We start from the raw sequence: 22,785 nt of genomic DNA, 5'->3' as shown, positions 1-22,785 counted from the left end.
GGGGTAGAAAAATTCAAGGAACGCCACATACTCTCAAATATGGAGAAGACTGCAAGAACTCATGATGTTATACTTCAAGCCTCTGGATCAGTCCTATCTAACCTCTCCAAATTAAAGTACTACAAAGACTCAACCAGGCAGACAGAAAAACAAAATGAAAAAGATCTATTACAGAGGGGGCCCACCTTGTTTTCATTTTCCAAATCCTTAAGAGGCACTATACCTAGGTACAGTACATGGTTGTTTCAAGAATGCAAAAAGCGGGGCACCTGGGTGGCTCAGTGGTTTGGGCTGCTGCCTTCGGCTCGGGTCATGATCTCAGGGTCCTGGGATCGAGCCCCGCATCGGGCTCTCTGCTCCGCAGGAAGCCTGCTTCCCTCTCTCTCTCTCTCTGCCTACTTGTGATCTCTGTCTGTCAAATAAATAAATAAAATCTTAAAAAAAAAAAAGAATGCAAAAAGCAACTATACCTAACTTTTGGAGACAGGAGATAGGAATATCATTTTCAGGCCAGGATCTCATTGTCAGTTTTTTATTTTCCATGGTTCAGAGTTTAGAACTCTTATTTTAAGCTAGGAACCCCAAGTTCCCTCACTTTTTGGAAAAGCAGTTAAAAAATAGAGATAATTATGGTGTCTACTACATAGAGCTGTGAGCATTACATCAGATAATAAGTAAAATGCATAGCTAATATAAGTTATGTAGTAAGCAACTAATATATGCTACCTTTTATCATGAAAATACTACTGTAAGATTCTTAAAAGAATATATAAAACTATGTAGGTTATATTTTTAAAAAGGAATTATAAAATCTTTTTCATCTCACAGAAAGGAATCCCCTCAATATGTTAAAGTAATCATACGAAAAATGTATTGTTTGTGCTTTTTTTTGTTACTTCTTTATACCTCTTTGTCCTTATACAACAGGTACACTATTTTTTTTTAATTTTTTGAGTAACTAGGAATCAAACTGTTAAATTATGAAATGTCACTAGCCATTTCAAACATACAGAGTACTACCATACTTAACAAATGTTAGCATTTTGCCATGTTTGATTTTTGATAGAGTTCATGCATTCTTTTTATATGCATGAGTCCATAGTTAATTGTTTTTAACCTATATGTATGATATGTTGTATACGTAATTCTTTTTTTTTTTTTTAAAGATTTTATTTATTTATTTGACAGACAGAGATCACAAGCAGGCAGAGAGGCAGGCAGAGAGAGAGAGGAGGAAGCAGGCTCCCCGCCAAGCAGAGAGCCCGATGCGGGGACTCGATCCCAGGACCCTGAGATCATGACCTGAGCCGAAGGCAGCAGCCCAACCCACTGAGCCACCCAGGCGCCCCTGTATACGTAATTCTTAAAGTTGCTTTTTCCCTATATTACTTTCAATACCACCAAAGTTTAATACTGATAGAAAATCTGAGAGGGGGTTAAAAAAAAAAAAAAGAAGAAGTTTAGATCAGGGTCAGCAAACATTTTAAAGGGGCAGACAGTACCTATTTTGGGCTTGTGAATCATACAGTTTTTGTCATTGCTTTTATCCAAGAAAGCAGCCAGACAAGTTGTAAATGAAGCATGGCCATAATTCAGTAAAACTTTATGCATAAAAACAGATGGCTGGCCCATAGACCGTAGTCGGCTGACCCCTGATGCAGATGGTAGTTTTCAATCATTAAGTTCTGCTACTGATGAACTAAAATCAGGTCATTGGAACTATATTGTCACTCACGTTTTGTTCACAAAGAAGTTTCAGATCATCTCTCTGAGGGGAACTCCCCACACCCCACTGTGCCTCTAAGTCATCAATTTGATTTGGTGGGTGGTGCATTATTGGACGGACATCACCAGCAGCAGTTGGATCCACAGTCAATTCTTTCACCCTATTAATACATAAGAGGTACCTAAAATTAACAAAGACACATGCAGAGGATCAAGAAACTACCATCCTATTCAATTAACATATTAAGACTGATGATGTCAGCTTTCCAGATCAAGTTTATCTGAAATCTGTGTAAAGACTAAAGGGATATTCGGCTGATGAACTTTCAGAATTTAGTGAGGTAACTTTACAATTATTTCAGAGATAATTATTGTGCATAATGACAATTAGCAAAGTATGTAGATTCAGTATTTCAAAGTAAAAACAAACAGTTTTTGCAATTAAATTATATAAACAGAAAAATGCTAACAACAGCACTTAGATCAATAAACAGATTATTGCCAAAATCAGAGAACTTAATATACTTTGTAGATTTTTAGTTGTTATAATGCTTTATTAAAATAGCCACATTTGAAATAATCATAATTCTAATGTATAAAGATTATGCTATAAAGTTCTATCAATTAAAAAATGTTTACCTATTATACTTCAATTTACACAGTGGGAGGATACATGTTCTAAATCAAAGGATCTTTGTCATTTCCTCGTAGACAAGGAAATTTGTAAGAACATACAGAGTAATGGTAAACTTCTCATTTTAAACAAGACAGTTTACCTTTCAACCATAAATATGCAAAGATGACATCATCCTTAAAATTATGAGGGGCAACAGGAAGCCTGAATTCTAAATCAACATTTTAAAGCAAATAAATTAGTAAAGTACACAAAAATGAAGATCATGCAGTACAATCATCACCTGCCAAATGAAATGAAAATGAAAAATAAAATGGCTCAGAACTGAAGTATAAATGAAATATTCATATGTAACACAATTCAAAAGAAACTATGAAAATAAACATCTTATGCATAGAAGGAAGTAGACCTGGTAATCGAAGGAGAAAAGTCGTCATACTCATAAGAAGGAGAGAGATCAGGGCGACTGCCACTACCCTGTGAGAAGGGAATGTCTGATGGACTAATTCCAAACTCCTTTACTCTGCAGCACCAAAACAGCAACAAATTAAGAGAAAATGCTCTTGTAAAGACAGCAATGCACATTTCAAGTTTTTATTTTGTATTCAGCTTAATTTGTTTAAAAAAAGATATCAACATTGTTGCGACTTACTGTATATAGAGTACTTTAAAAATAATTTTAAGAAGTTTCTGAATTTTTCTGATCTACTGATACCTTTTTGTCCGTAGTCCTTCCTTTCTGGTATACTTTCCCCTTTCCTCATGATACCTCCTAAAAGTTTAACCAGACCATCACCTAAATTTTAAATGGCCCTTCTTTAACTACATGACTATTGATCAAATTCCCTTGTATAGTCAATACTGCAAATATTTTATTAGCATCAATGATCCCTCAATATTCTTGCAGACTTTTAAAAGAGAACATAAGAGTATTAAGTCTTTACGGCATCCACTGTTTGTAATGAATTAACTTCTCTCCTATGTGTCTAGAATGGTTCCATCCTTGGTACAAAATGAGAAAGCAGTTCCTCAAATAGTTTTCTGTGTTTGGTTCAGATGAAGAACCCCGGTTAAGGAAAGCCTCTTTAGCAATGGAATTTAAGTTGCTTTTGGCAATATCTCCTTTATATATAACCAAATTATGGTTTTTCTGACACCTCTTTGTGATTCCGTACGTTCCTTTTGGAGCCATCCCATTTCATAACAGTAAGCAGTATTTATCATGTATTTCCTACATGTTAAGTATTAGTGTATATTTTAGGCATTATATTATATAAATCTTAAAACAATCCTGTGATATTATTTTTATCACTTTACAGATGAGAAATCGGTTCAGAGCAATAAAGTATCTTACCCAAGTTCATTCAATGAGAATAAGTGAGGTTCAAACCTAGCTATGAGTATAAACACTACGTTATTAAACATCCAATATACTAAGCATGTTTTTCTCATTACTTCTTTTAGATTTAATATGAACGAAATTACTATTTTGTTGGGTCACAGATAGTCATACAGATCAAACTAATAATTTCATGTAGATCAAACTAATTTATTTCTTCTACTTACAGTCCTTCTTTGACCTATTGGTAATGTCTGCTGTCAAGGGTTCAATACTAGATTCAGTTACACTTCATCCTTTAGAGTCACTTTGAAAAGCTTATTTACCATACAGACTGACAAAATCTAAATTTCTAACAATGACGTGATTCTTTTTATTCCCAACTCCATTTAGGATTCTGTCAGAATCTTCTAATTTAGATAAGCAATCCATCCCTAATAGGCTAATATTTTCCTCTATTCCAAGGGCTTCTGTCTAACTCAAACGCTAAACATTATATGCAGGAATTAATATTCCTCAAATGAGCTATCAGGGGAGGTTGAAAATCTTTATTTCTACAAGTTTGCAAAGAAAAGGCAGAATTATTTGTCCCAGGCAGTTTATCACATTGCAGATAAATTACTTGATAATAAATTAAACATTTACTTGGACCTAAATGAACAAGAGGAATAGCCAGATAGAGTATGTTCGCATTAGGTAGATTGTTTTGCAGTTAGAAGTCTGAAGACATGGAGGGGTTTTGTTTTAATTCTATAATATGGCAATATTCTGCTATACTAAGCTGTTGCTCCTCTGTCCCATGTACAATTGGAAGTAAGAGAAGCACTTTAATGGCTAAAAACCCCACATACCAAAAATGTTCATTATAAAAATGAATTAAAAGTACTAGAAATGTTTGCAGCTCAGAGCCCAAAATTCTAAGTTTAAAAAGTATTAAATTTAGAAATAAAGTTCCATTATATTTATAAAGAAGTTATTTTAATGTCTTTTTGCAAAATGTCAAAGGCTTATACTTTCCAATAGTTTTTACTATCATTAAAAAAATCTCTTCAGTTGAAACAAAAATCAAGTCACAACAGAAAAAAAGAGTATGACCCCACTTATGGAAAGTTCAAATACAGCTACCTATGTTGTTCAGGGATACATTCATAGGTGCCAAAACTGTTTTTAAAAAGAGAGAAAAAGAAAACCAAGAAAATTATGCCACAGAAGTCAAGATAACATCTACCTTGGGGTAGAGATTAATGGATTTGGACATGTTATTCTGGATTTGTCATCAGGAGGGGACATATGGGGAGCTTTCTAGAGAGGCATTCTATTTCCCAATCTGATGACAGAATTTATACTGTATAAATATTTATTAGATTATTCACTTAATGTTTTCAGTACTTCTCTGTATACATATGTATTCCCTGTTTTAAGAAAAAAGATTAAAAATAAAATTTCTATAGCAATTAAACAGGACAAATACTGTATTCAGTAAAATTAAGGGAATGTCCACAGTAGAAATGGAATACAAAGAGAACTTTGATAGCTAACAATGAGAATCACAAATGCAGTATGTGATAAGAGAAATTTAAAACTACAAAGTCATTACTTCAAAACGAGTAACAGGAATGATTTTTAGAACAAATATAAATCTGTCTATCACAATCTAAAGTTCCAAAGGCACTTCATGACTCTAAGGAATAAATTATTTTAAGTCTATAATATTTTTTGTCCTTTATTTATAATAACATCACTATCCATTAAATTATCTAACACTAGCGACAATGAGTAGTAAAATGTAACTCATACAGAAAAACAGAAAAAAAAGTGCTATCATTACTTATTCAAACCCTAGATTTCCCACATATGGCATTTAGTATTATCAAAAATAATTTTTAGCATATAGATAAAACAATTTAAGAAATACAGATTGGTCCCCTTATACTCATTTAGACTTTCCTATTAAGAAAAATTTACATGATTTAAATGTAGTAAAAAAATATGAAATATAACTTGGTGAAACAGAAAAATGTAATCATGTTCTAGGATAGAAAGACCAATTCTACTAAAGATCTAAATCTCTTTCCAAATTACGCAACACATTTCCATTTATTTTCAGAACTTGACCAAATGACTCTACATATCATCTTAATAACATGCAAAACATTTTTTAAATTAGAAAAAAATAATAAAAGTTACCCTATCAGATATTAAGTCAAAGTAACCACTGCTCTACTCCCCTCAAATTTCAAACTGAATAACTATTTTGCATACCTATTTGCATATCTTAATGTATTAAGAGTATTTTCACAGGATGCCATTCCAGGAGAGATTGTGGCAATCTGAAGGAGAAGATGCAAAGGTAAAGAAAATGTTATAAATATGTTGTTAAGACAACATATTGTTCATTAAGATCTAATCTTAAAATGGTCATTTAAAATAAACATTTGTGGTATCTAAACTCCAAGATAATTTGTAATATTACACCCACAATCAGATAATAATTGTAAGCCACATAAAATATAAACAACTCTCTGAAAGCACCAGAAAATGATTTAAATCGGACAGAAAATGGAGGGAAGAGCACTGAGAGTTTCCACAACCCCCTCCCCACCCAATACAATAATTTTTTTGTTTAAGGGCAAGCCCCACTGCTGTCACACAGGGCAACTGAAACTTCACTAAAAAACAGGAATTTCACTGGTTAAACTAAAGGACAGAATTTGAAGGTAGCAACTAAAGCAGCTAAAAAGTGAGGTTTGTTCCAGAAGAGAGATAATCATGTAGGGAGGTAATCATGACAACCAAAAATTGTACATATAAACCACCCGAATCTCTCGCTGACACCTGAACCGGGCATGCGTAAGGCTTACTCCAAGTAACAGCTGAGTCTAAAAGAACAGTTTTCAATTTTATCTGCTGTCCAAAGCAGGGAAGACCAGAGTTTGAAATAAGTTAAGTGCACTTCTTGCTAAAACAACAACAATCAATAATCTTTAGAACATAAAAGAATTCAGAGTGTCTAAGTATTTATTCATAATAAAAATTATATAAACAAAAAATTATATAAACCAATTTTACTAGACATACGAAGAAAAAGAAAAGTGTGCACCATACTCAAGGAGAATAAAAATCAATGAAGACCAACCTCAAGAAGACTCAGATGTTAGAAATAGTAGAATGCATTATAAATGCAATATAATCCTCTCTTATCGGGCTGGAAGGGACCATATCTTAAGTACCATTGTATCTCTCACAATAGAAGGATTTAAATGACTGTTATTAATGTGCATTATAATCTTTCCATAGATATTGAGTTATTCACTTTTCAGGGTTAAAACAAAACAAACAAACAAACAAACATAAACTTACCATGCAGGTACGAGAATTTTCACCTATGAATGAATCTCTTAACACCTGAGTGAGCTTACTTGCTCTGAAAGGAGTATGAGGTTTATTTCTACCTAAGGCTCTGATGCACTCCTGAAAATTAAGAAAGCAAGTTTCACAGATTAGGCTCCTTATAACAAGTAATCTTATCTAACATATTTAAAAGACATTTTATTATAACCCTAACATTTAAGATCTGATCGGCTCTGGAAATCCTACTAACAAGTTTAGAGCATAGTAAAGATGGTTACATAAAGCTAATTCAAGAAAATGAAATTAAAAACAGTAACAACAAAGTACTTATTAAAGATTCTTCTAGGACTCTAACTAGAACTTAGAAGTAACAGATAGAAGGATAAAAAGCTAAACTTTGAAACTGGAATGACAAAAGAAAAAACACAGAATGTTTTCTTGTAACCTTGCCAATCCTTCCTTTCCTTTTTTTTTTTTAAGATTTTATTTATTTGACAGATAGAGATCACAAATAGGCAAAGAGGCAGGCAGAGAGGAAGCAGGCTCCCTGCTGAGCAGAGAGCCCACGCGGACCCTGGGATCATGACCTGAGCTGAAGGCAGCAGCTTTAACCCACTGAGCCACACAGGTGCCCTCCTTTTTTTTTTTTTTTTTTTTTTTTTTAAACATTTTTTAAAAGATTTTTTTCCCCCAAAAAGATTTTATTTATTTATTTAACAGAGCGAGAGAGGGAACACAAGCAGGGGCGGGGAATGAGAGGGAGAAGTAGGTTTCCCGCTGAGTAGGGAGCCAAATGCAGGGCTTGATCCCAGGACCCCGGGATCATGACCTGAGCTGAAGGCAGATGCTTAACCAAATGAGCCACCCAGGCGCCCCTGATCCTTCTTTTTCTATTCAAGGAAGGGATAGAATAATGTCCTCCTAACTTTCTGAAAGCCATTCCACATTTTTCTAAGACAGTATTTCTTAGCTGAGTTTTGGGATTCCTGATCTTCCCCTATGATAATTATAGCTAGTTAAAGCCCTGTAGAATCTTAGATCTTTTTTTCACTCTAAAAAAAAAAAATGAGTATGTGTAAAGAAAATTCCTGGGTATATTATAAATCAACAAATTGTAAACATAAACAAACCTCTCTTCCTTACTAAATGCTACATTTGCTATGATTTGCAGCTACTCTAAACAAAATTAGTGTCAAAAGCAAAAGATCTTTCACAATTAAATACATGTTATTTACCTTGAGTGCTAAAAGGCTTTTATTAATTTCAGCACCTTCAAGCCTGGTTTGCCTGTCTGCACTGGAAGTATCAGCTCCTCGTTCATTTCCAGCCAAATCAATGAGAGAAAATTTGCCATGTAGTTTTCCTTTCCTTCTAAGAATAATCTGAAACACTGCATGGCTCCGAGATGAATGTGCATTTGCAGATGTTTGACCGGATGTTCTACAACAATGTGATTAAGGTTATTTTAGATACCAAAAATACGTCAGTTTTTTATATTGTAAACCACGGTATTCCATCAAAGAAACCTTCAAAAAACCATCCAGTTTTCATCATTTAAATACAAAGAGACAATCTGATTTAAAACACTTCAACATACCAGATTCATACACTTTAATCTGGCACACTTTGAGTATATTTGTAGTATGATTATCAATATAGTAGATATCACTCAGTAACATAATGGTAGAAGTTTATATGAACAAATTTGTACTACAAAAATGCATTAAGTAATACCTCTGTTTTGTTTAAATACCCAAATTATCTAAAACTGATCAAGAAATTAAGTTTCTCTTACTTAAAATGAAATTTACCTGCAACTGTTGCCTATGTCAATGAGTTTCAGTACATCTTCAACACATTTGACCTCCCGTTCCTGTAATCCCACCACTTGAACCTGTTGTTTTCCATCTTCTAGTACTCTTAATTTTGTTTTCCTATTTAGCAAGTCAAACACCTATTTAAAAAAAAAAAAATTGGAAAACTAGCTTTAAAGAAAAAGACTCCGTTCTATAAAAATGAATCAGAGTCCAAAAATTATTTCAGAAAATTAGAATAACTTGAATAATAATGCTCAATATTGAAGTTGAGACTTTCAAAGGGAATTTCCTAAAATCTTAACAAAATGCTAACATAATAGTCTAACACATATAAAAATATGTGGTGGAAATGGTTGCACAACATGTAGTTAATGCCAGTGAACATATATACAAAAAAATGGGTTAAGTTTTAAATTTCATGTTATAAATATATTAAACCAAAATTTAACATCCTCCCCAAAAAATCAGTTTGTTTTTTTAAGTTTCCACTTACCTTTCCACTATAAATTTCAAAAAAGGTTGCATACACTTGAAGTTCTAACTTCTTATAGTTTGGCTTCTTTAACATTAAAAAGACATCCCGAGCTGTCAAGAATTCCATGTGGAGAAAATGTGTTAAGATGTTACAAATACTATCTTTTTTTTTTTTTTTTAAGATTTTATTCATTTTATTTGAGAGAGAGAGAGGGAGCAAGAAAGAGAACATGAACAGGGGACAATGGCAGAAGGGGTGGGAGAAGCAAATTCCCTGCTGAGCAGGGAGCCTGACACAGGGCTCCATCCCAGCACCCTGGGATCACAACATGAGCAAATGCTTCACTGACCGAGCCACCCAAGCACCCTACAAATACTATCTTTAAAAAGCAATTCAAATTTTCTCTATTTAGAGGAATCAATTAATCTTTACCTAGAATGACAGTATCAATTAAAAAAATGAAGCCTAAAGTGAACACTAATTTTATAAATAAATAGTAATAGTTTTTTAACACTTAAATATAGATGTCACTCTCATATTCAATAAAAGAATGCTATTTATTCATATGAATAACATAAAATTATAGGTGGTCATAGCAAGGTTATTCCCGTAACCATACCAGACAGAAGCTTTTCATACATTACCTATTCGACAACAAATACTATTAAGTTTCAACAAATACTAAGCTCCAATAATATGTCAGATTAAAATAATACAAATAAAATCAAGATTCCTGTTCCAAAAGCTAATTTTCACAATTCTTTTCAAGCAGTCTGACAACCTAAAACTGACATAATATACACCAAGTTTAACTTTATGGTTATCCTGAAAGTCCTGAACGATGTTTCCAAGTTTTATTTCAAAGCCACCTAAGCAATATTAAAAAATATTACAAATGATATGCAAAAAAGATAGTTACCTGCTAATGCATAAATTCCTTTAGAACAATCTTGATTCTTTCCTGAAAAGTCACCTCCCATAGTCTACATGTTAAAAAACAAATAATAATAGACATTATTCAGGAATAAATCTTAAGAATTTAGGTCTTAGAATTAAGCCATAGGAAAATAAACAAGCTGCATAGGACGATGTAATTAATGAATTACTCACATGAGTTTTTCCACTTCCAGTCTGCCCATAAGCAAAGCACGTAGCCATCCCCCTTTCAAATATAGTTTCCACTAGTGGTCTAGCTGTAAACCTTAAAAATAAAATGCACTAGTCAGAATGTGCCATCAATATTTAAATTAAGTAAATAAAATACTAAGTCTTATTAATAAAAGTCATACCAATTTTTTTTAAGGTTTTATTTATTTGACACAAAAACAGAGAGTACAGGTAGGCAGAGTAGCAGGCAGAGGGAAAAGGGAGAAGCAGGCTCTCTGCCAAGCAAGGAGCCCCATGCGGGGCTCAATCCCAGGAACCTGGGATCATGAACTGAGCTGAAGGCAGCTGCTTAACCAACTGAGCCAGCTAGGCGCTCCCATATCAATATTTTTAATAAATCAGTGGGCTCAACTGTCAGACTACAGTTGTCTGTCAGACTACTGTAGTCTGACAGTTGAGCCCACTGATTTATTAGTTTTTAAATAACCTTATCCTAAAATTGCTTACAGCTCTTTAAAGCATAATTTCAAGTAATTCCATAATAAACGATGGTCACAATGGGACCCCCCAAAATAAAGAGAAAAAGAAAAAGACAGTAACTGAGCTAAGACATGTGTATATAAAAGACGATATTAAAGTTTTAAAAATAACAACAAAAAAATGTAATACTAGGCAAAACAAGTAAGGTTTCTACAGTGAAAACCAACAAAACCAACCAAACATACAAAAACCCACACCACCAGGATTAAAAGTTTTAACAGAAATCAAATCAAAAGAGTGATAATCTCAAGAGAGAAAAAAAACAAAAACAACTATAAAAACATTATCTTAAGGCCATCTACCCAAGTAGAAAAGTGACAGGATTTCCTTGAATGCAGCTAAGTAAATACAAATTACACATATAATGGGGCGCCTGGGTGGCTCAGTGGGTTAAAGCCTCTGCCTTCGGCTCAGGTCATGATTTCAGGGTCCTGGGATCGAGCCCTGCATCGGGCTCTCTGCTCAGCAGGGAGCCTGCTTCCTCCTCTCTCTCTGCCTGCCTCTCTGCCTACTTGTGATCTCTCTCTGTCAAATAAATAAATAAAATCTTAAAAAAAAAATTATACATGTAAGACACCAGAGTTGACAGTCACAGTTCAGGAGAAGGATGCAAAAATATGGTTTCGAATTATTTTTCAAACCTGTTATTGTAATCACAGCTAGAGTTAAAATTATAGAAATACTTCCTTGAGCAGAGCTCTAGAAAGTGTAATGGGAAATAAATCTTTTTTCATATTGGCTTCAAAATAATGTATGTGGGGCACCTGGGTGGCTCAGTGGGTTAAGCCTCTGCCTTCTGCTCAGGTCATGATCTCGGGGTCCTGGAATCGAGCCCCACATCGGGCTTTCTGCTACGTAGGGAGCCTGCTTCCCCCCGTCTCTCTGCCTGCCTACTTGTGCGCTCTGTGTCAAATAAAAATAAAAAACCTTTAAAACAAAAAATGTATGTGGAACACTTTATACAGTTCTGCTGAAATTTTTTTTTTTTTTTAAGGAACAACTGAAAAAGGTACAGAACAGAAGGAGCAGGAAACAGTGGTCAAACAGAAGTAGTAAATGAGGGTGCGTGGGTGGCTCAGTTGGTTGGGCAACTGCCTTCGGCTCAGGTCATGATCCTAGAGTCCCAGGATCGAGTCCCACATCAGGCTCCCAGCTCCACAGGGAATCTGCTTCTCCCTCTGACCTTCTCCCCTCTCATGCTCTTTCTCACTCTCTCTCTCTCAAATAAATAAATAAAATCTTAAAAAAAACAATTGTAGTGAATGAGTCTACAGAGTGATTAAACAAAAAAGGCCTAACTTGCATACCCTCAAAGGTAAATAAAGGGGATAGCATCAATACTGGTAAAATTAAGAAGCATATATATATAAGGTAAAACTGAATGTTTATTAAATCTAGCATATTCAGAGAAACATACCTTATAATTATAAAGTCAAACAGACATATTTTATGAAGCAGGAGAGGAAGAAGAAAAGGAAGTGGTGGAGGAAGAGGACTCTCTTCTCCAGTAAAAATACACAATTTATATTAATAGTTCCCTTTTAAAACAAATTCTTCATAATACCATTTAGCATTCACATATTCTTTAATTTTCCCCTCCTTTTTTATAACTGAACTCCCCGTTTGCTGGCTTAAGTCCAATGGAGTTGATCTAAAAAATATCTCATTAATAAGACTTCAATTCTCAGGACTCTTATTATCCATTTAATTTTCTGTTCTCCAGCCATATTTATAAAATAAAAAGTCAATGAAAAAGCATTCAAGTAATTGCCAAGACAGTTCTATATAGATTGAAATAGCACTGCTGTTAAAACTGACCTGTTATAATTAGAAGGCAACGTTTACAAACTTTGTATGAAAATCTACATTTAGCATACAACTCTGGGGTATCAATGTGTTAAACTTATAATTTTGAGTTGTTTATAAGTTGAATATTTCATGTATTACAACAATTCCAATGCTTAAAGATGATAAAAATTAGGCAAATGCAAGTAGGTTTACAGACATGTGGTAACATGTGAAATAAAGATTTAGAAAACTTAAGGAGTGATATAGAACAAATATTCCAAATTTCTTTACTAATACAGAGACTAAAAAGCAAAAAGTAAAAGTCCCCTCTAATCACATCACATTGCTAGAACTACAGAAAATGCCTACATTTTCCAGAAATTTCCTATGCATATATAAATATATATCTAATGTATGGGATATATAATATACAGTGCATGAGATACATAGTAGTAATAAAAACTATGATCTGAGGGGAGAATTACAGGGAACAAGTAGTAATACTGATTATTGTGTTTATGACATAACTTTTGTTTAAACTCAGAATAAAAGAGCATATTGTACTTTTGGAGAGATATGCCAAGATCAACACAAGGTTCAGGGTAGTGATAAATACACAGTAAAAGAACAAAATTGTTATTTAAAACAAGTTTACCTACCTGTAAACCATTTCATTAGGAGCTGAGTCATCAAAGGCATAATCAAAACGAAATGTTTGGTTTTCTAGGTACCTTGTTAAATCTACTTTTTGTTTTGGTTCATGTACCATCACAACATCTTTACTAGGGATTGTGATTACATCAAGATCTTTCATTTGAGTTTCTAAAAGAATAAATGAAAATCAATGCCCAGTAATTTTCATAGCATTTGGATGTAATAAATAATTTTTTAAAAGTGATAAAAATTTTAATAGAAGTATTAATTTCTATAAATATAAATATCTCATAAATATGCCATTCAAGAAGACATACTTGAACAACCAAGTAAAAAAATTATCAAAATTTCTGTAAAGCAAGAATCAGAAATGGCAATGATTCATAGAGCAATAACAAATCAGCAGATCTAACAAAGAAATCTGCATAATGATTATGTAACAAATAAAATGATTTATATTTAACTCTTCCAAACCAATTTAATTTCTGCTATCATTAAAATAAATACCAACTGGACAAAATCAACCTCTTATTAAGAATTCAAAAAGCATCATACCTTTTTTATTGAGTGGTCGTTTTCTTACACAAACGCATATTCTGTGTTCATCAATCTAGAAATAAAGTATTTTATTTCAATATTCATTGTGTTATATGAAAACTGAAAAGCTAATTATGCAATATTTCCTACAGAGATTTTAGAAATTTATGCATATCATAAATAGGATAAATAAGCTTAAAAATCAAATTAGTATGTATGAATTTTAATAGTTCAAAGACAATGATTTCTAAAATTCTGAGCGTAACTGAAAATTACTCATTTTATTATTTGGTAAATAATTAGGAAATAACTTTGTAGAGGGCACTACTGTTCCTATTAACAGCATAAGGTTCACATTAAGAAGCTGCCTTACTTCCATATATACTGCACGTAACATAAGCAAAATTTCCTACCAAGTGGTATACTGTGAGGTTGATTAAAGGGAAAGGTATTGACAAAGATAACTAATACCAAGAAATGCGATTCTCAGATTATTAGTGAGCAAAATAACTCCCAACAATTTTATAATAGCCAATTCTTTTTTTTTTTTTTTTTTAAAGATTTATTTATTTATTTGACAGAGAGAGATTACAAGTAGGCAGAGAGGCAGGCAGAGAGAGAGAGGAGGAAGCAGGCTCCCTGCTGAGCAGAGAGCCCGACGCGGGACTCGATCCCAGGACCCTGAGATCATGACCTGAGCCGAAGGCAGCGGCTTAACCCACTGAGCCACCCAGGCGCCCCTATAATAGCCAATTCTTACACATAAATATTTTTCATAAAATTTATTCTCTCAATACTTCCCTCTTAATAACAAATATATAACATAGGGATTGGCAAAGTATGGTCTGCAGACCTAATCCAGCCCACTATTGCTTTTATGAAGTTTTACCGAGACAGCTGTACTCATTTGTTCACATACCGTCTATGGCTGCTTTGATAGTACAAAGGCAAAACTGAGTAGTTGTGATGAAGACCATATGGCTCACAAAGCCAAAAATATTTACTATCAGGGCCTTTTAAGAAAAAGTTTGCCAATTACTGTCCTAAAGTATGAATTCAGATGTAGTAGATTAAACACAGGTAGGGATAAGCAAGGACTAAAATATATACAAAAGTGTTATGAACAACAACTCTTTGAAATCCCAAATAATACTTTGGCTTGACACAAATGTATTTTATGTACCCAGGGTATTCTGTATATGTGAGGTCAGATATTACTTTTCTTAAGTATCAATTACTCACAAACTATTCCCTGTCCAAAAAATTCTCCTTCTTCAAGAGGAAAGTAGCTGAGTGATAGGAAAGCAGAATACTTTTCAAGCACTAGATTTCTGGTCTAGTATGGTCCTCAACAACCACTAAAAGCAAGACTAACATTTATTTTAAAATACCAAATTAACTAATAGTAAATTTGTATGATAGTGGCATCTATAGGCCAAATCAAAGAGGAAATAGGCTTGGAACTGGGATAAAATTTTCAATGATGGTCAGAAAGAAGAATGGGTCTTCTGACATCATTCCTTAAACTGTTGTTCTGCTCTACCAAGGACAGAGTCTTTGCTTTGAAAAGAACATCTCCGTGGGAAGCATGTCTGATTAATCAAATTATGGGAGATAAGCATAAGTGTGAATGATTTCTTGATATTCACCTTAAAACATGAGGAATATACACCCATAAAGAAAGAAACTATACAGCTAAGTCCAGTAGTAAGTGGGTACTGAACATTTTTTTTAATAGCATAAAAAAATTCCAGAATAATAGTTTACAAAGTATCTTACAGGATCTGCTGTTGTTAACGGTCTATAATCCAAACTTCCTCTAAAGTCTCTGATCATACACATAATTTCATAATTTGGGTTTGTAGCATCAACATCCTATAGGGAGACAGAGAAAATTCATCATTTATTATCATTACAAAAATGGATATTGTTGCATTTTTTTTTTAAAGATTTTATTTATTTATTTGACAGGCAGACATTGCAAGTAGGCAGAGACAGGTGGAGAGAGAGCAGAGAGCCTGATGTGGGGCTCAATCCAGGACCCTGAAATCATGACCTGAGCCAAAGGCAGAGGCTTAACCCACTGAGCCACCCAGGGACCCTGCTTCCCCCACCCTCTCTGCCTGCCTCTCTGCCTACTTGTGATCTCTGTCTGTCAAATAATTAAATATTTTTTAAAAATAAAGCCCCTCTTGAATTATTTCAAAAGTTCATGTTACACATATAACTTGATTAACCTAGAAAATGAAGAAAGAGAAAAATAGGGGTCATCATAAAAATCAATAAAGAACTCTAGAAAAACAAATTCTACAAAAATTCATTTAATCAGATTTTTCTTCACCACGTTGAACCCAGTGTTCCAGCAAAACAGAAACATGGATTTGTTTATGTTCATTTCCTGTTCTGTTCTCAAAAAATTTAAAAACCTAAGGCACAGTAAAACCACCTCAAATGGACAGGACTTAAAGGAATCAAAAGACAATTTTTGAAATCTTTAAAATTCAAATTACTGAATGTTGGAATGTTGCCTGCATTTCACTTTTCTGCTTCAAAACTGAGAAAATTCAGATTAAGACCCATGGAACAATAATTAACTGTCTCTCTTAGCCATGAGTTATAAATTATTAAACATTCTAAGAAGCCAGATTTTCTTCCTGCACCACGTACAGATTTGCTGTGAATATAAATTTCAAAACTGTTACTGAAACTTACTTTCTTTTTTTTTTTTTTTTTAGATTTTTTTAATTTATTTATTTGACAGAGAGAGATCACAGGTAGGTAGAGAGGCTGGCAGAGAGAGAGAGAGAGAGAGAGAGAGAGAGAGAGAGGGAAGCAGGCTCCCCGCCGAGCAGAGAGCCCGACGTGGGACTCGATCCCAGGACCCTGAGATCATGACCTGAGCTGAAGGCAGTGGCTTAACCCACTGAGCCACCCAGGCGCCCCTGAAACTTACTTTCAATTCACTTTATTTTAGGAAATAACACCAACTATGTCAAAAAGTGAATGTAAAGTTAAAATTAAGAGATAACAAAGAGACATGAAAGTATTACGAGGTTCCCACAGGAAACACCAGGTGGCACTGTTGCTAAGTATCAGTAGATCTATCTGTATTGTGTTTTACTTATTTCAAAATCCAACTGGCTATCTCAGATCACTTTAAGATATAACCTGATTTATTCAAGGTGAATTTTATACTGGCTTCATAATTCCATAACACAACATCTTTATGATTAAGGGCATTTGAATGTACTTCTAAATAAAGAAATAATCCTGTTTTAATAGAGAAACAAGTTCTAAGAATATAATAGATATAATACAAACACACTAGAAATTATATGTAAAGAAACATAATTTCCAATAGGTGAAGACCTATAAAGAGATAAAAGACCAGTCTTCTATATAATTTTTTCATTGTTAGTAAACAGTTTTTTACCATCTAAAGGGAACATGAGAGGCACCACAGAGACACAATTTTTAATATCTAACATAAACTCAAACAGAAGAAATCTTCCCTTTCATTGTGATATGCTGAATTTACTAACCATGGAAAAACAACAATAAAATTTATAGTTTAACTGTCTACTTTATAATCAACTACTTTAACTAGATATTCTTCTGAATATATTTTAGAACTTTTTACAAAGTCAGTCTTACTATTCTTGAAAGGTATAATGGCTGCATTAGAATTGTAACACAAAGAACTATTATTCAAAATGGAACAAATGTTAGGACTAACACATCCACTAAAACATGAAAAGGACATGTAGTAAAAGTCTGTTACAGTATTTTCAAAGGTTCACATCATTTTTCATTATCAGTTTAGATCTCAACTAAAGGAACTATATTGAAATCTTTAACTGAATGCCTCAACTACTTTCAAATCACTTTGACTGACACCATCTACATCTTCAGTTCATGCATAAACAAAGTGTTTCTGTTACAAACCTGGGCTCTTTTTTCTCTAAGTTCTTGCTGCTGTAGTCTCCTTTTTTCTCGTTTTTCTTGTAATTTTTCTACTTCTTTCACACAATTAGATTTTCTACGTGCTGAAAGAAAACGATGAGCTGTTGAAGTAGACCTTCTTATTTACAGTACTGTACTTACACACAAAAATGTTAAGTATAATTTCACCACATATACCCCAAAAATGGTACACAGTGACAAAGCATGCCTTTAACAATTACGTGAACTTATGAGCTGCTTTAACAAAACCAGGAACAGGACAATATACAGATAGCAGTCAAGAAAAATGACTTTAACATATTGATACATATCATCTCTTGGTTTACAATCACAGATGTATAAATTGGAAAGGATCGAGAAGTATAAAATTCTTCCATAACATCTGTCAAATTGTCATCTGACCAGAATTTCAAATTCAAAGCAAGTGGAAAGTTGTTATAATTTTGTATTTATAAACCTTCTTCAAAATATACATTTCAAAACCCAATTAACAGACTAAACTAATAAGAAAAAACATTTTTCCAAAGTGGTAAAATGAAATCTGCAATCAAGCTTATAATTAGACTCTTTACCATTTGGGGACTTCTAAGGATGACCAAGAGAGAATACATGTATGCCTAGAATGACTGAATCCTTGATACATGATTTACATACAAGGGGGTCCAAATTCCTTTTTTGCAGCTTGAACTGGAGATATATCTGAAACACTACCATTCTGTTGTGCAGAGGAAGACTGCTCAGGAAGCTGACTAGGCCGTGCACGTGCAGAACCAACCACTGCAAGTGAAATGAAATTTTTAAAATTCAGAACAGAAAATCAGTAAAGGCAAACCCTAGTAAAGGAAGAGAGATATCTCAAAAGAACTGATACTTACGAGTTGTCAGTTTTCTACTTATGTGGGTATAAACAGAATATGTAATAATTAATTCTGTTCAATCAACTAACAAGCCAAGAGGTTTTCAAGGTAATGTGTGCAGCGACTTACTTCACCAAGGTAATTTTAACTACAAAACTCAATCTGAATAATTTATATAAAAAAGCAAAGCCAAGGGGCACCTGGGTGGCTCAGTGGATTAAGCCTCTGTCTTTAGCTCAGGCTACGATCTCAGGGTCCAGGGATCAAGCCCCACATTGGCTCTCTGCTCAGTGGGGAGCCTGCTTCCCGCTGCCTAGCTCCCGCCCCCCACCTACTTGTGACCTCTCTGTCAGATAAATAAATAAAATCTTAAAAAAAAAGAAAAAAGCAAAGCCATGCCTGACTTTTAATAATCATTTTAAAAATGTAAGTGTGCAGGGGCGCCTGAGTGGCTCAGTCAGTTGAGTGGCTGGCTTTTAATTTCAGCTCAGGTCATGATCTCAGGGTCCTGGAATAGAGCCTTTAGTCCAGCTCCGTGTTCAGCAGGGAGTCTGCTCGAGGATTCTTTCTCTCTCCCCCGCCCTGCCTCTACCCACTGGAGCTCTCCCTTTCTCTAAAATGAATAAATAAATCTTTTTTTTTTTTTAAAGATTTTTTCTTTATTTATCTGAGAGAGATCAAAAGTAGGCAGAGAGGCAGGAAGAGAGAGAGGAGGAAGCAGGCTCACTGCAGAGCAGAAAGCCCGATGTGGGGCTCGATCCCAGGACCCTGGGATCATGACCTGAGCCGAAGGCAGAGGCTTAACCCACTGATCCACCCGAATAAATAAATCTTAAAAGGCCCCCTAAAATATACATTTAAGTGTACAAAATAGAAATTTTAAATTTAAATGCACTGTCATTTTGAAAAATTTATACCATTCTCAAGTACATAAAGGAAAAAAACACTCCTTCAACCCACCCTGTAATTCCAAATCCCGCTCTTTGCTCCTCAAACATGCAAATATTTCCCAATGTATGTTATAAAAGTGAAAAGATAAATATAAAGGAAAATATAAATACCACATTTTACAAAGCAATATACAGTTTCACAAGATTCAAAGGAAGGATAGTGTTTAAGATGCAGGACTTTCTCTCCATCTCCAATCTCTCTTCTAATACCTACGCCTGTCCTGTCTCCCCACCCCCACATGCAGAGAAACATCACCACCAGAAACATCAATTCTGAATTGCTGAAGAGTAAAAAAGAAATTAACTGTGTTTCACATTTCCTTACTGAAAATACAGGGAAAACATGCAATTAACTATAAATTGTACCTGTTCAATTTTTCTTTAGCTGAAGGTCAGGTAAAATGGGGTTAGATTAATAACACTTGTGAACTCAGTTAACTGACTACTGCCCCATTCCTTTCTTTCTCATGATACTCTTCTCAAATCTACAAAGTTATTGGGTAAAGGAGAGTAATCAAAAATTGCATGTAACAGAGTTTCATATTCATCACTTACCTTTATAAATAATTTTTTGTATTACTTTTTTTTCAAGATTTTAATTATTTGAGAAAGAGAGAGAGAAAGAGAGAGTGCATGAGCCAAGGGAGGGCCAGGGGAGAGAGAGAGAAGCAGGTGGAGAAGCAGGCTCCCCACTGAGCAAGGAGCCCAATGTGGGGCTCAATCCCAGGACCCCAGGATCTTGACCTGGGCCAAATACAGAAACTTAACTGACCGAGCCACCCAGGCACCCCTTTATATTGACATTACTATACTAGGAAATCAAGAAGGTACCAATCTTCAAATTAGCCATATTAAGTTTAAATCAATAATAATGTCAATGGTAATATTCACTTTTGATTTACCTTGTTGGGACCATACTAGGTTAATAGACAAAATTAATAGATAAATGTTTACCTCTGTTATCTCTTGGAGGAGGGTCATTCTTAATAGAAGCCACAGTCCGTCGATTCTGTAAGGGAAAAATAAAAACGTTCATTTCACTTTCTCTCTTTACTCCTATTTATAGCTTGGGCTTCCTTTAATAAAGCAAAAATAGGTGAACATAATATAAAACTAAATAGAAAAAACACTATAAATAATCTTCTAGTAATTACTACTAATGCCATTAGTATTCAAGTTTGTTTATGTGAGTATTGCCCACCACCTCTCCAGAAAATGCAATATTCCAGAAAATGCAATATTCCAGAATAACAAGGCAGGTACTCCAGAAAATGCAATATTCCAGAATAACAAGGCAGGTATTGCTCATATTAAGTCATTCGAGCTTCAAAACAATCCTATCGGGTCATTACTATTATTATTCTGGTTTCATAGATGAGAAAACTGAAACAAAGAGAAGTTATTTCAGTAAAGGGCATAGTTTTAGCCACCATGCTAAGACCACATAATACATTTCAAAGGTAGGTATTACATTTCATCTCTGGATGTCAGAGTAATCAATAAAATACTGGCTTTAGACAACCTACTGTCTACTATTAAACTTAAACATCATAATACCATGATATGTTATCATTTCTACTGAAAGACTTCATTAGACTTTCAAAGACTTCGAACTGCAAAGTCTAGGGCAGTAAATTCTTGATCCTATCCTTTATTTACCAAGACTTTATTTTATTCAACTGAAAAAAGGTATCAAATAATGGCTCTCAGCGCGAGAGAGAACATTTGTACATTGAAATCAAATGGGTACTACTAAAAGAATATTGATACAAGGGCCTCACTTTAGAGAAAATAAAACTGAACTTCTAGGAGTGGGCAAGGCATCAATATTTTAAAAAGTTCTCTAAGTGATTTTAAAGCACAGCAAAGGTTGTTTTTTGTTTTTTTAAGATTTGTTATTTATTTGAGAGAGAAAGAGAATGAGAGAGGAAGAGAGCATGAGAAGGGGGAGAGTCAGAGGGAGAAGCAGACTCCCCACCAAGCAAGAAGCCCGATGCAGGACTCGATCCCAGGACTCCGGGATCCTGACCTGAGCCGAAGGCAGATGCTCAACCAACTGGGCCCCACAGGTGCCCCACAGCAAAGGTGGTTAATGACATACAAAGAAAGATCATCTATAAAGATCCTTCGAAGCTGTGAAGCCAAATACGAAAAAACAATCCATCTACAAGTCATAACTAATGACGTCTAAGCAGTGACACTCAATGTGCTGAATTACATGAATTGAAAATCTGCCTATGTTCTCACGTATAATTTAAAAAGTAGAATGTTTTGCTGATATCGTTAAGATTCTATCATACGTTATCTGGATGCTGATGTATGTCTTCCCTGTAAAATAACAAGTTTCTCTAGGGGTAAAGTCATGTCATTCATCTTTGTGTGATAAAATCCACAATGTAGAAAAATTAACAAATGCTTGAACTAAACACATAGAACTGCAGATTCAACAACTGTGACCAACTACCTGGTTTTCAAAGAGCTGCACGTAAATACACAATTTTAATAGTGAGAAATTTCAATAGGAAGAATGAGGAATTATCTTTTAAAGTAATAAAAAGGGCAAGGCTTTTATTTTTATAAATGTTAAACTGTTAGGGTATATAGCATGGTCTTAAAGTTTATCTTCACAGATAACACAGTAGTTAAACTGTACACTCTCATTTCCCGTCTTTCTCTAATAAACATAAATAGCAGAATTACTATTTCCAAAGATTACTGGAGTGGGAAATTATTATGAATAATAAACATTCTTTCTTTATTTAAATCACATGTAGTCACTTAACAAACACTGTAAATGGTTTTGACATCCCTATCTCCTGGGGAGCTATTAGTCTTAGGAAAAATCCTAATCAGGAAAGAAATTCTAGGACTTTACCTAATAAATATTGTTAACTGTGAACTGGACAATCTCAATCCTTCAAAGAATGTATGCATAAACATGACATATAGATGGCAAAAAGAACTAAAGTTTTATTTTTTTAAAAAGCAAACTAGTATTTAAAATATACTCTTAACAGCCTTTTCATTTTATTTTATTTTTTTAAAGAT

General features: G+C 34.1%; 1 protein-coding gene across 4 annotated transcripts in view; it reads right to left on the bottom strand.

Annotated features, from left to right (window-relative positions):
- KIF2A (kinesin family member 2A) overlaps window positions 1-22,785 on the bottom strand; it is a 79,208-nt gene that overhangs the window by 13,135 nt on the left and 43,288 nt on the right. The window contains exons 4-18 of one of the 4 annotated variants that reach the window (XM_059175072.1): window positions 20,692-20,746; window positions 18,585-18,707; window positions 17,913-18,013; window positions 15,747-15,842; window positions 13,986-14,040; window positions 13,436-13,598; window positions 10,452-10,542; window positions 10,261-10,324; window positions 9,360-9,451; window positions 8,861-9,003; window positions 8,285-8,489; window positions 7,059-7,169; window positions 5,961-6,028; window positions 2,769-2,882; window positions 1,736-1,886 (exon numbers count right to left, since the gene is read on the bottom strand). In XM_059175072.1, the coding sequence (XP_059031055.1) occupies window positions 1,736-1,886; window positions 2,769-2,882; window positions 5,961-6,028; window positions 7,059-7,169; window positions 8,285-8,489; window positions 8,861-9,003; window positions 9,360-9,451; window positions 10,261-10,324; window positions 10,452-10,542; window positions 13,436-13,598; window positions 13,986-14,040; window positions 15,747-15,842; window positions 17,913-18,013; window positions 18,585-18,707; window positions 20,692-20,746 (1,632 nt within the window). The remainder of the gene's footprint in view (window positions 1-1,735; window positions 1,887-2,768; window positions 2,883-5,960; window positions 6,029-7,058; window positions 7,170-8,284; window positions 8,490-8,860; window positions 9,004-9,359; window positions 9,452-10,260; window positions 10,325-10,451; window positions 10,543-13,435; window positions 13,599-13,985; window positions 14,041-15,746; window positions 15,843-17,912; window positions 18,014-18,584; window positions 18,708-20,691; window positions 20,747-22,785) is intronic. The other 3 variants (XM_059175073.1, XM_059175074.1, XM_059175075.1) reach the window with 3 other exon arrangements.

The sequence above is a fragment of the Mustela lutreola genome, chromosome 5 (genome assembly GCF_030435805.1).
Source record: "Mustela lutreola isolate mMusLut2 chromosome 5, mMusLut2.pri, whole genome shotgun sequence".
NCBI classification, from domain to species: Eukaryota; Metazoa; Chordata; class Mammalia; order Carnivora; family Mustelidae; genus Mustela; species Mustela lutreola.
Note: the sequence above shows the minus strand (reverse complement) of the source record. Positions and strands in the feature narration are given on the sequence as shown.